General features: G+C 37.3%; 1 protein-coding gene across 5 annotated transcripts in view; it reads right to left on the reverse strand.

Annotated features, from left to right (window-relative positions):
• Nucleotides 1–14,633, reverse strand: part of STXBP5 (syntaxin binding protein 5) — a 165,932-nt gene that overhangs the window by 61,069 nt on the left and 90,230 nt on the right. For all 5 annotated transcript variants that reach the window (XM_042445840.1, XM_042445839.1, XM_042445838.1 and 2 more), the window contains 4 exons: nucleotides 11,573–11,727; nucleotides 8,368–8,440; nucleotides 2,114–2,261; nucleotides 1,965–2,032 (listed from right to left, as the gene is read on the reverse strand). In XM_042445840.1, the coding sequence (XP_042301774.1) occupies nucleotides 1,965–2,032; nucleotides 2,114–2,261; nucleotides 8,368–8,440; nucleotides 11,573–11,727 (444 nt within the window). The remainder of the gene's footprint in view (nucleotides 1–1,964; nucleotides 2,033–2,113; nucleotides 2,262–8,367; nucleotides 8,441–11,572; nucleotides 11,728–14,633) is intronic.

Here is a 14,633-nt window from a genome sequence, read left to right on the forward strand (position 1 = left end):
TGGTAAAACTGTTGCTACATGCAAAGTTTCCTGTTTTTTAATATAGGTGCATTGCGCAAACATGGGAGAGGTAAAGGAATTGTTTTTTTTTTTTTAGCATAGCATTAGAGCTGAGGTTAAGCTCTTATCTTGTGAAGTCACTTCAGAATCTAGCAAGAGAAATTTTGGGGCTCAACAGACGTCCCTAAGGGGCGGCTGCTTTCCTCGCCAGATTGGGGCCATGGCAGCCACACGCCGTGGCCCCAATCTGGCCTTTCCACAGGGCAAAAAGGGTACCCTAGCTGTGGCAGCAGTGGCTTTTTGACGCTCCTTTGGCACAGCATGTTTAATGCTGTGCCAACAGAGTGCCGTGATGCCCCTCACCATGTGATTGGGTGAGCAGCATGATGCCGGTGTAGGGGCGGCCGACGTGTATATGCCCACGCCCCCATGCCAGCATATAACACCAGTCTGTAGAGGCCCTTTAACTGTTTATAAAGTACACAGTGGATTGCAGACTGTTTATTTTGCTTCACTAAATTCAGTAGGGGCCAGTACAATCCTAAATCTATTTACAAGGAGTAAGCTCCTCTGAACTTGGTGTTTCTTCTTACTCTGTTCTGAGTAACTATGCACAGACTGGACAGTAAGCCAATTCTATGTGCACTGCTCTGAAATTTGCAAGAACTTTTATATAGCAATTAAAATAATTATTGATATACATAGTTTTTGAATTAAGAATAAAGTGGAAAAAATCCCCAAACATGCAAAAAGGAACTTAAACCTAACTGAAGTCCATTCATTTCTACAGCAGTTAAAGGTGGCTGATCAAGCCCTTACTGTCCAAGTGAGCAAGACAGAGAGGAGAGATATTATCTCAGAAATACCCCTATTTGTCATACATCACTTTTATAGGAACATCCTTTCATGGCTCCACAGCATCAAAAACCTACTACAGAGAAATTCGTAGACTGTCATAACAGAACTTTTGAGGGGAGGGCTGTGATAAAACATTTAAGTCTTGTAAAACCATACTGAGTTTATTCAAAACTGAAAAAGATTATTCATACATCCACCTAGATATTCACAGAGAATATTTACATGCATGCAAGCTAAGGAAAAATTGGTGGTACTTGAGGGCTACTGATGAAAAACTATCTACTTCTGCTTGTGTATTTTAATTCTTTTGTGTTGTGATAGGTTTTACAACAATCTCATTATAGATTAAGTCCTATTGCCTTGTGAACAGTGCTTGAAGACAACAAGATACAACTAATGTTATATTATTAATGTTAATCATTTATCCTCACCAAAGCAGGGTGTAGCAAAGTTATATTTCAAAAGTAACACAAATGGTAGGAGGATGAGAATAAAACTTTTTAGTGAAAAGCCTGTAACATGCAATGCCAAGTTATGTACATGGATTTATTTTATATTGTTGTTTTATTAATCTTAAAGCATTTTCAAAAGACAGAAGAAAAAACACTACATGTAACATATGCCTAAGTGGTTTTTGGGGGATGCAGTTCCTGATAACAGTGGAGTGGGAATCTTACCAAGTTACATATTATTTTTTAAAAAATTAACTTTCTAAGCTCTGGTCTCTGAGACAGAATTCTATACACAGATTAAAGGTCACTGGGAACATCTCTTCTCCAGTTTTATGAGAGGACAACATTTATATTTCTAATAAAGGTTTTTAAAAATGTCAGCACTTGGTAAAAACATGTAAACTTTTACAAGAAATGGATGGGTGGACTCAAGATTCTTTTCAGAGTTTTTTCTTCTCCCTGATATACTACTTCCTTCTATGAGAGATTAAGCAATGTTCTTGCCTTTCTCTTGAACAAAATATCCATCTTCTGTACCCCATGTTATTTTGTATGTTTGATTTTTAGCACAATAATTAAGATGATTTGTAATTACAATAAATGTCACTGTGCATATCTTTATGTTTTCAAGCTCATGTTCATATTAATACTTACCCAGTAATAATGATCTCTGGATAACTTTGTGTGACCAAACCCCAGTTTCCACCATTGATAGGCCATTCCTAATTAAACAGACAAATAGATTAAATTGAAATATGTGGAACACTATTGCTTAAAATTAAGGTATTAATTCCTTTTCGTACCTTTTTACTGTAACCTTGACGCTTCTGTCGAGCCCCAACTGAATAAAGTGCTGGAATAAGGTCCACAGGACAATCAGCAAAATATTCACAGCAGGTGACTGGAGATTCATGTATACTCAAGGGGTAGGGATTCTCAAATATAGGATATCTTTATAAATGGAATGAAAACATAATCACAGTTATTTTTTATGTATAAGTTTAAGTATTACATTTTTCTTGAAATGACTTTTAACTATTATAGATGTGTCAATAAAAGAGAGCAAGAATTAGTCAATTAGTGCAAGGGACTGTACTATTTATAACCCACTTGAACAAACACCAACATATGAACTTTCTTAACATTCTAGTATTGTTAGAACCCGACAATGAATATTTAGTTGTAAACCCCTTTTGTTATATTGACAACACACACGGAGCAAGTACTTAAAAACAAATCATATGAATTAGTCTATACGTTCTACTGAAAATTTACACTTCAACAAAATGCTCAATAGTCAGTAATCTTCAGGAACTACTTTGTGATCTATCACTTTAAATGTGTGTGTGATAAAATTTACCTAAAATCGCTTTAGTACAAAAACTCCAGCAGCTATAACACAAAAAATAGCATCTAAAAGCAAGAAGGATAAGGAAGTCAGACTACCTTCATTTCACCACCTAGTCATTAGTTACTTCATTATCATAGTATATTAACATAGGTGGTTATACATATAATGCATTAGCATTACAGGGCCAGGTCATTCATAGGCCTATTCCAAGAAGCTGTAATGGTGAAATGTAAGCACACATGCTATTCAACTTGCTTAGAACATAATGTACAATGGACAGATGATCATCAGGTTAACAAACTTCTACTCACATGCTGAGATTTCTTATTCTGCTTTCCCCACATGTATTCTAACCCTCATCTCAAGAGCCTCAACATCTGCATTTAAAAAGTGTCACCTATGCTTTAGAGCAAATCTGGGGTACGTGCAATGAACTGTATGGAGGGAAGAAGGGGAATTTCTCCTACTGACTGATTATATGATTCTTTCCGCATAAGAAGAAAAAAGTAAGAAAGTCACCTTAATGAACATGCTATCCTGGTTGACAGTCTGTTTTGTAGGCATAGTGGAGAGACATTAACGTTCAGGTTCTCACACTCCTCTCAGGTATATACAAATGTGTTAAGTGTATAGACCAGCTGAGAATGAAATTATTGTAGTAATAGATTCTCCAAAAAGAAAAAAACAATACAAAAATCTGAGTAACATTTGGTTGAAAACCAAATATTATGGCTGGAATTATACTCCTAAAAGGAAAATAAATACAGCGCACCCGCTCCATATGCAGGCGTGACATACAGGGCTTCCGTTTTGTGGGGAAGCTATGCTGAAATCTACTGAATGACCTGTGCACCCATGGCGCATGTGCACCACGCCACCGCAAGCACAAGCCCCATTCTATTGAATGGGGCTTGAGCTTATGCGGCATTTGCTTTATATGGGGGGAGGAGTGTTCCGGAACGGATCCCCGCATAAGGCAAGGCTCCACGGTAATCACATTTCCTCTAATTCTGAAGCAACTTCAAATGTTTGGCATAATATTGTACTGGTACACGGTATCAGAGATTGGGTACACATCTTCTTTCTTTCTTTCTGACAGATAGAAAAGGGGGGCTTTGGCTGTTTTAGATTTTTCATATAGAATGCAGGGATATTTTGAACATCCCCATTACCACTTTTCTTAGCCATCTTTTCTCTGTGTAAAGATACTATGTTTAACAGCTGTAGATATAAAATAGGTGTAGGTTTTCCAGAAGTGGTGTTCCATAACATTTTACTTGAGGCATTTCAAATCACCCAAATACACCAATGCTAAGCCTTGTGCCCACATCCTGTCTGCAAAATGGGAACAATCATACTGTCTTGACTCAGTATGCTTTAATTTAAAGATTATTAAACTGAAGCAGAAAATGTAGTTTTTATGCTAAATAAAAACTGACAATGTAGCTGACTTCAGAAAATAACCAATTATTTGAGAATGTGTGCAGAAGTCTAGTCATTTTTCATGAGGCTACTTTTTTTTAAAGAAGTCATTTTTTAAAAAAAAGTTTACTCAAAGCAGATAACACTGATGTTATAAGCACAGCTGGTGTCAAACTTCTTCTGGCTTCAGCCTATTTGGCCCTTGGCATATTGTGGAGAGAGGCTTAAAGGTTAGGAGGAAGAGTCAATTCAATTCAATCTTTATTAATGCATAAGCCAAAGGCCATTCGCATGATAAAATATAAAATATAAAACCAATAACAGCAATTCAAAATTATAAAATATTCCATCAAATCGCATCCAGTTTTAATACATAATATACTTCCAATCAATTAAATAAAACAACTTTAAAAGAAAAAACCACTTCAAGGTTTGGGTAAGATCATCCACCTAAGAATCATTAAAAACATTTTTAAAAAAAACAGAAACAGCTTCAAAGTTTAGATAAAGTCATCCCCCTGACAATCAACAGCAATGTCTGCTATTACCCTTGCCCGAATTTTGTTTGCTGCTGAGGCAAACAATGAAACCTTATAAGTTACCTTAGAATCAATATCAGACAAGAGATAAAAAATCTTTTCAGAAATGGTATTAGACTGTAAATTGGACAGAATAGATCCCATAAATTTTGCTCTTGGACCAGTATATAGTGAGCAAGAAAACAAATAATGAGGCAAATCCTCGATTTCTGGGGCTCCACAAATACATAAACGGGAATCCTTAGGTGTATGTGAATATCTACCGTCAATCATGGCTGAGGGCATTGTTTGGAAGCGAAGAGCTGTAAAAGCCTGTCTAAGCTTTAGAAATGTAAGATTCCCTAGATACACAGCCATCTGATGGTCCAATTTATATAATCTAAACCAATTGGAAAATTTCGAATTATTAATAGCCACTCTATCCAGATGTACATCATGGTTAAAAATATATTCACGGAGCTTCTCTCTTGAATTCAAACTAGAAGAATTTTCAGTTAGAGCAGGATATAATTCAAGCAGCCTCTGGTGTCTTGAGCTCCAGACTTTACAGGTTGGTAAATATTGAAAACACAACTTAGGAAAAACCTTAAGCGTAGAATCTTTAACAGATCTCCAATAATTAAGTAAAGTAAAGTGAATGCGAGCTCTAATGGAAGGGAGGCCAACCTCAGCCCGGACCAAGGCTGCAGGCGCGCCAGGTGGAAGTAGGAGCAATTTCCTGAGAAACATATTCTGGATGGCCTCCAGTTTGACCATTTGGGAATCATCCCAACCCCACACGGCAGCACCATAAAGAATCTGGGTTATAACTTTACTCTGGTATATTTTGACAGTAGGTGCAACTAGATGACCCCCTGCCTGATTATAGAATCTAAGGATTGCTCCAATTGATCTCACAGCTACTGCTCTACTAGCTTCTATGTGGGGCTTCCAAGAGAGGTTTTCTGTGAAATGAATGCCGAGATACTTAAATTCTCTGCATTGTTCAATCTGATGACCATTAATAGAACAACGAAAATCAGAGTGTCTTTTCCCAAAAACCATTACCTTAGTTTTATTATAGTTTTATTATAGTTATAGGAGGAAGAGTGGAAAACCAATTTGGCAGTGAAACAGACTTTATGGGCAGCTAGGAAAGGAGAATAAGGGAGGGACTCAGATTTGATCAGACAGTGGGAGTCAGGCTAGTTCATAAACCAGGCAAATTGTAGCTAGTATCCACTTGTAAAACCATTGGTCAGAGACTGCTAGGCCCTTTCTAGGTCAAGGATAGTATTGGGAAAGTGGATCCTTTTGAAATTCTTTGTTCCTCACCAGGTAAAAAGCCAGTGCTCAGAAAGCATCCAGCATGTACAGGTTAGTCTCCAAGGGAAGCACTACTGGTCAGATGGACTGCTTTTTAATTAGCTTTAAACTGCGTCTAACAGATTAGGAGATGTTGATTTCATCTGCAGTTCAAGAGACTTTAACTTAGTTAAAGTTATGTATGTCCCCCAACAGCAACAATGGGTTCTGGTCACCTACGAGAACACCCAGAGAAGTCATAAACCTTTGTGGTGAGTAAGATTTGGATTCATTTAGATTCATTCAGGGACAGAGAATGGGACTGAGAAGGAAGGTCCTGAATTGGAGCTAAGATTGAAATCAGAGAGACACTGCTCATTATCTGCAGCCTGGTGTCCTCTGGGGCTGTAGCCATTGCTTTATCTGTTAGGCCTAAAGCAGAAGGCCAAGGTAGTTGAGGCAGATGATGAGGATATGAAGACAAAGAAGGGTGAGTGTGCTTATCCTTTCCTCCTCCTCCTCCTCTTCTTTTAACATTCCTTAAATGCTGAGGCCACTTTGAGTCCTGTGTTGGCTCTGCAGATTGCAGACAGGTTTTTGCACTGTGTATCAGATGACAGGGTCAGAGTTAAAGTAGCATCTTCAAGTGGACCCAGTGATCTAGAGCCTGACAGGACTGGCTCTGATGTGGGTTCGTGTGCTCTGATCTGTTCCTTTGTGGATAGGACAAATTTTCTAACAACCTTTTTATTTTTTCCAATGTGTGCACCCAAAGGCAGGCAGTCCAATTCCAAAAGGACTGCTTAGTGAATATTTGACCATGGTGGCACTTCCCAATAATGTAGCTCTTACCGAGGCAGTTTAAGCAACAGGAGTTGCTTGAACTGTGTGACTGGGATTTTGGACTCCAAAGGCCATAAAGTGATGACCAAGCACTACTAGGGGGAATGAAGAGATGATGGAGACAATGAGATGAAGAGAAGTGAGGTAAAGAGACAAGGAAGACAACGAATAAAAAGCTCATTTTTTTAAAAAAAGCAAATGTGGTGTTTACAGACAAGGGTAGCCTAGAATAAACCAATGAGGCACAAAGGTTCCCAACCTTTCTATTTATGCTGCAGTGGTCAAAAAGGAACTGAAGGAAATGGCATCCTGCAAGGGGGTGGGACTCTACCAAAATGCTGCTAAAAATGCTCTACTAGAAGGTTCTGAATTGGTGTTGTGCAGGGGCAGGATTATCCTCGTTTGAGAGACAAAAAAACCCACAAAGAAGTACTACAATTCCCTACAAAACAGACTTACACTGATTAATCCTCTTTCTTTCCAATTTAACTTCTGATTGTCTACTCAAATAATAAACACACAAAAATGCTGTATAGCATTCACTATTCTCTTCTTTTATATCAGAGGAGAAACCATAGAAATCTGTCATCAACCATAAGCCACATTATAATAAAGGTATTTTAAAATAGCAACACTGGATTAAAATGTATTGTAAAAGCACACTTTAAAGGCAACAATGCACAACAGAAATTCAAAAGTAACTTGGCTCAAACAAGATAGGGAATTCAACTGAGACTTTTTATACCTTTGAGCCAAATGGCTCCAAGGCTTTATTTTTTCCCTACTCTTCTTAAAGAAACATATACTACACACTACAGGATCCCCACTCAGTATATTGATGTGATGCTCAAACACTTTCAAGATCAGAAATGTTCCACCAAAGGCTACTCCTACCTGTGAAAGGTGTCTTGTTATTATATGCCTTCAAGTCATTTCCAACTTATGGCAACCCTAAAGTGAACCTATCACAGGATTTCTTCAGAAGGAGTTTGCCTTTGCCTTCCTCTGAGGCTGACAGAATGTGCGACTTACCCAAGGTCACCTAGTAGATTTCCATGGCTACATCATGCCTGCTCCCCAAAGAATGTCTTAGTAAACCATAAATTTACCCTGTAATTAACATTATCCATTGTCCACTTTGGTAAATGACACAATTAGGAACTTCAAGCTTTCAAAAGGTTAAAGAACTGAAAGACTGAACTTCAAACTCATTGAATAAGAGCCAAAAGCAAGCAAGCAAACAAACAAACAAGGTTGGCAAAAAGGTGGGGAGAATAGCAGCATTCTTTACTATCAGGAGGAAAAGATGAAAATCTGTCATCAAACACAGCTAGACTACTTTATAATTCATTGTGAGTTATCTTTGGTTCTCTATTCCAAATCAGGAGCCAAAATGTTATCCCGAGGCTCTTCGTAACAGTTCCTTTAAAATTCCTTTCAATGGGACTAGATTCATATGTTCATATAAATATAACCAAAATAGAGAAATCACAGGTTAACACAACTAAGCAAACAGGCTCATTTGCTAACAGCTTATTTAACAGCATGCAAAACAAAACAAAAACCCAAACAAAAATAAGAAATATTTCCATATAATTGTATTATCTTAAATTCTTACCCATTTTGTGCTAGATCAATAAGTACTAAATCTTTTTCTAGAAGAACAACCACAGCATATGGCTCTTGAAAATCTGAATGAAAAAAACAATAATACATCCAAAAAGTGTGATCAGTTATTTTTCATTTGCTAAACATTTTTCCACGAATGATTTAAGTTTATGAGGTTTGATACAACATACTATCATAAAAAAGTAATATAAAAACTGGAGAGGCAAGAAAATATTTCATGCTTGTCTGCTATGAATATGATAGAAAAGACTTGGTGAGACAGGACACACTGTACATCTCCTGTATTCACATTTTTATACCACTTCCACTATATTTTTAATACCAGTTTACAACCAATGGTCCCAGAAGAAAATAAAAACAATAAATGAAAACCTAGTAAGAATCTTTAAAATAGTTCAACTGAGCAATTTAAAAAAAAAAATGCCAGAGTCACAAATTACTTTAATGCATCCAGCAGGAATAAACTTTGGAAAGTGCAATCAACAAGATAGTTTTCTTCTTTCTGCAGAACTAAATTAAATTGGAGCAGGAAAAAGAAAGAAATCAAAGGTATCTCTGGATGTTACAAATAGTTCCCCCACCTCTGACTTTTAATGTTGGAGGGAGAGCTGTGAAGTCTTCCCCATCTGACCCAGCAGAAGACTGCTGCAGTCCAAATAACAGCTGCCTCCATTTCACTCCCCAAACATTAGGTCTGTCTGTGTACTATTATCAAGAATGAAGACAAAGGGGATTCAGGACAATGCTGTTGCAACTTCAGAATGACATATGTCCACATTGAATATATTTGATAAAACCCAGAAAGACGTTCTAGATTGGCAACTATCATTTCTTCTGGTTACCAGGTTGATGACCAAACAGGATGGTATTAGAAATGGTTATCTTAACTCCAAAATGGTACAATTATTATTATTTTTTTCTTAGAACCTGGATTATTTGCCCATATAATTAAAGGGCCTGGGAAATTATTCCTGCCATTTTTCTGTCTTCAAAATCCTCCACACAACTCTTTCAAATAAATTCCCTTATTTACTGTACTTATTTGTCAAGCAGCAGCATTAGGAGTCATAGGTCCTGGCATGTATGGAGTGGAACAGAAGAAATTTCTTCTCCACTTCTGTCCTTGATCTTCTGCTGCCTTGGATACTATTGTACTTGAGGTTAATCCCTCATTTATACTATTTTAAATAGGTTTTTTTTTAATGATCTCAGATTTGCTGTAGCTTTATCAGTGCAGTAGGATCTTCTGGGAAGCTGCTGCTATCACTACACTAAAAGTTTTTTTTTAAGCTTACGAAATGGAAGAAAAGGGGGAAAATACAAAGGGTGGGAAAATGCTGGAATTGTAAATCCCCTCTTCTTGAATTATTTCACCCCATCCCTTCCTCTTTGGGGCTTCAGGTAAAAAGCAGTGCTAGCCCATTTGTGAAGCAAAACACATACACCAACATGACAAACATCCTTTAAATGTCTTATTTAAATCCTTCAACAGTTTTACCCACCATGGCTCAATGCTATGGAATTCTGAAATTTGTAGTTCTGTGAGATATTTAGCCTTCTCTTATATAGACCTCTGGTGCCACAACAAACTATAAACCCTAGGATTCCAGAGCACTGAGCCATGACAGTTAAACTGGTGTCAAACTGCATTATTTCTACAGTGCAGATGCAGCCAGAGAGAGAGAGAGAGAGAGAGAGAATGTACTGTCCAGCATAATGACCATATTAATCAGAATGGCACAACAATATATTATCTGTCAATACACCATGGAAGGACACACGAGAGGTTCTTCTCTATTGGGGCAAACCAGATATGGAATATGCTCCGTTTGGAAGACCAACCGGCACTGATGTTGTTGGCATTTCATTCTAACACCAAGTTTAACCATAGCTTTGGATTTATTAATTTTTTTCCAATTTGTATATCTGCATGGTTTATAACTACTTTATATGTTTTCAGCCATCATATGATTTAACATTATTTTAGGCAGTTTAAATCGTATCTTACTGTTTAAAATATTGTTTTCAATTGTTTAAATTGATTTTATTGTACAAAGCCACAAAATATTTTCATACAGAGTGGGATATAAATATTTTAATAAAAAATATAACAGACCTAAATTTATTACAAGGCAAGAAGGAGGAGAGTCATGAAACATCAAAAGATCTCATGCAAGATAATAATAATAATTAATAATAATTTGTTTTATTTATATACCGCTATTCCAAAGATCATAGCGGTGAACAGCAAGTAAGCTAATTAGCAAGTAAACTTGCTAAACTGAAACTCATCATGCAACTAGGGCTGATGGTAGCTGAAGAAATTTTCAGTATAAACTAGTACTGGTATATAACTAATTTTCAGTGTTGAACTAGAAATGATATGTAAGAGAATATAGTAACAACTTTACTATGGTCTGGTTATAAAGAAAGCTCTGAAGAAGTTTATGAGAAAAGGTCAATACAGCTATCTTCTGCAACAATACTACAACAGAGGTATAGGTAATATCACAATATATTTGTTCTATTGTGAAAATAAAGCTGGAATCTTGTTGATCCATTAAGTTAGCAGTTGCATTTTTTCCAGTGTTGCATAGTAGTGGTAAGGGGATACAGACAAAATCTATCAAGTCTGAGCAGCATATATCTCCAGTGCCTTATTTTTCATAGCCACTGTATCTGTGCCTTGCTTTCCTTCTGCCACCAGTGCCTACACTGGCTTAGTTATAAAGTATGTCATTGTTCCTCAACTATGGCCCACTGAATGTGGACCTAATCATTCATTTGCACACTGTTCTTTTTTTCCTTCTTCTCTTCCATCATGTACATTCTCTTCAATATCGCCAGTTGTAATAACTCATCTTCCAAACTGGGAAACTTTAATTACTTTAATAATAATGATTTATGAAGGAATGTTGAATGTAACATGTACTGGGTACTAGAGACTGAGAAAGCAACAAAACCATGTACATTTTCCTCTTGTAATTTACTGTTTTCTTGGGAAATTCCTCAGCATGATTTACCTAATTTTAACATTACTTGTGACCATCACTAATCTGATGATGGGAACGGAAAGGAAACTACTATACACCATGGCTCTACACCTGCACTGAACTGGACAGACCTGCATTTGTCTCTACAACTATATATAAAAAAGAAGCAAAAGGTTTAAGATCAATTCTGTAAGAATTTACCATTAGGATATGGAGTTTCACAAAGGGTTAGAAAATCAACTATTGAATAATCCATTTCTAGAACAGCAGTGCTCTTTCCATGCATAACTGTTAAACAGGGTCTTCTTCCTACAGTATCGTATGATAAGCCACCCGACAAGATGATAAAAGGTTCCCTGGAAAGATAGATAAGTATATATGTAAGATTATGAAAGGCAGCATTAGAAGACTTATGATTCTGCTGTGATTTGTAGGAAAACACAAACTTGCCCAATGGACTGTTGTCTCATAATTGACAAATTTATTCCACATTTTTCTTATCTGCATAATTGATGGAAACAGCTATTAGCGGGATAGATATGGTCAAAATTTAAGTGGTTGGATAAAGAAATGTCAAAGATAAACATGAAAAAAAATCTATTAAAATCACTACTCTTGAGTTTCAAATAATGTCACACAGCACACTTCCACTCCCTCCACAAGACTTCACCTTCTTCTTTTTCCCTCTGTAACATTCATTTATATGCCAAACAAGCTCTAGAAAATTCCTCAGTTTTGGAACAAATCTGACAGCTGTGGAAACCACAGCAGTGTCCATTGTGGTGCTGGAACCTGGTCTATGTTTTTGTTCTCCTTTACATTCCATAAATTATTGTACCCAAGCAGGAACATCAAAGTTCTTAAAATGGAAAAGGGTAAAATTCTAGCATGTGCAAAAAATTACTTGATCTCATCTTACCTAATTGAAGGCAAACTGTATAAAGAAAAGAAAGAGAACTATTACCCTGTCTACTTCCTGCACTTACCCCTTTTCAGATTTTTAACATATTTTACTTTTTGACTGTTTTATTGATGATTGTCATTTCCATTGGATTTTTATTATATTATTTCTGTTTTGGAACTGTCCTGATAATTAAATAATTAAATCCTATGAGACAGAAACAATTTACTAATCAACATAGACACACCTGTTTGGAAACTAAAACTATTTGTTTCCTCTCCCATGAGTTTCAATCTGAAGCTTCTAGAAAAAGTATTCATTATATCACAACTTTTAAGAGTTCTACTCATGTTATCAGCTTCGGCTGATACGCCAGCTGCGTCCCTACCTGGGCCAGAGGGACTTTGAAACGGTAGTACACGCTCTAGTAACCTCTCGTTTGGACTTCTGCAATGCGCTCTACATGGGGCAACCCTTGTACCACACCCGGAAGCTACAATTAGTGCAGAATATGGCAGCCAGACTGGTTACTGGCATACCCAGAGCCAGTCACATAACACCAGTGCTTAAAGATCTGCACTGGCTGCCTATTCGCTTCCGGGTGCAATACAAGGTGTTGGTTATTACCTATAAAGCCCTAAATGGCTTGGGCCCAGGATACCTTGAGGACCGCCTCTCCCCATACAATCCGCCCCGCACTCTCAGAACATCTGGGCAGCAGCTATTGAGGGTTCCGGGGGCCAGACTAGCCTCCACTTCTAAGAGGACTTTTACCATCTCGGCCCCGACCCTCTGGAACTCTCTGCCCATTGAGCTCCGCTCGGCCACCTCCCTGGCCCAGTTCAAAAAGGGGTTGAAGACCTTCTTGTTTAAACAAGCATTCCCTGATACGGGCCCCGACTAACTTCTCCCCCCCCCCCCCCCCCCCCCCCCCGCGATGCTGGTTAGAATGTTTAGAATGTTTTTAATGTATCTGTTTATGTATATGGTAATTTTATGTATTTTATGAAGGTTGTACACCGCCCTGGTTTTATAGAAGGGCGGTATATAAATAAAATTTTTATTTATTATTATTATTATGTCCTGTTGACACAGCTGCTTATCTACTCCTACTTAACATCAGTAATGCTGCAGCATCAGGTGCCCCAGACCAACCTATAGACCCCTCATACAGAAACATGTGACCAATGAACAGAATGGCTTTTACAACATTCTTTATTTTGTATTCATAAAAGAAACACCTCCTCAGCATATCTCCTGAACAAGCTGCATTAATGAAGGTTGTAAAGGACTTGATGATTTGTTACCTTCTATCCAACCTTCAAGCACAGAGCATAAAGGCCTCAGAGCTTAAAAGAAAACTTATGCACAGAGCATAAAAGTCTGCTTACTTTATTCTTTCCATCCTCTTCATGGCTCTTAAAGAAAAATTGTGTTCCAGATAATATCAAAACACTTATACTCATGCTATTAAATATTCAAATTATTCATTACAAAACACTGGAATGTTGAGATAAATCTATTACACTGTCATTATGTGGACAGAAGTGTAGCAATGACAGATAAACATTTATTTCAATTTATTAATATACTTTTAATGTATGTAAAACATCTTAGTTTGTAGTTCCTGTGCACTGAATCCAGACTTGTGCCCACTGGAGTTCTGTTTGTACAGGAGTAAGGGGACAGGACAGCATTTTCTGGTGACTGCTGCTTACTGTAAAAATGTGTAACAGGCATATACTGTATCCCTGAAAAGCTGCCTTGATGGCTGAGGCCTCTTTAAAATGTTTGAGAATTGGTACTGCTTGCTTGAAGGGGAGCAACTAAGTAATAGGGGCGGGGGGAGGAGGAAATTACCACCCTATCCAATCACCACCTTTTAGTGTAGGGTTGCATGCAACTCCTATAATCTCTTGCCATCTCTGCTTCCCAAACTGATGATGCTGTAATCCATCACGACCTGGAAGGCTACATATTCCCTATATCTGTCCAGTTCTGAAAGTGAACAAAGACAACTTTGCTCTCTGCAGAAGGATGGGTTTGGCTCAACATAAATCCATCTATGTAATTTTGATTACTACAAGGAACCTTCAATTAATAGCATAGTCTCTTATGGTTTGCTATCCTTTTGATTAAGGTTGTATTATTTGTCTAAAAACCCTGAGAATCTATTTACATTCACTATTTGCATGCTTAAAACATTAGGCAGCAAATCAGAAGAGACTTCTGCCTTTGCAGAACTGAAGGACTGGTGAATGTATAGTGTTGCTTTAACACTTTAAAAATCCGATTTCAATAGCTATTTCAGATGCTTTCTCTTTGCAAAATGTGGGTTGGATCTGGAGATGCCAATCCATG

The sequence above is a fragment of the Sceloporus undulatus genome, chromosome 1 (assembly GCF_019175285.1).
Source record: "Sceloporus undulatus isolate JIND9_A2432 ecotype Alabama chromosome 1, SceUnd_v1.1, whole genome shotgun sequence".
NCBI lineage: Eukaryota > Metazoa > Chordata > Lepidosauria > Squamata > Phrynosomatidae > Sceloporus > Sceloporus undulatus.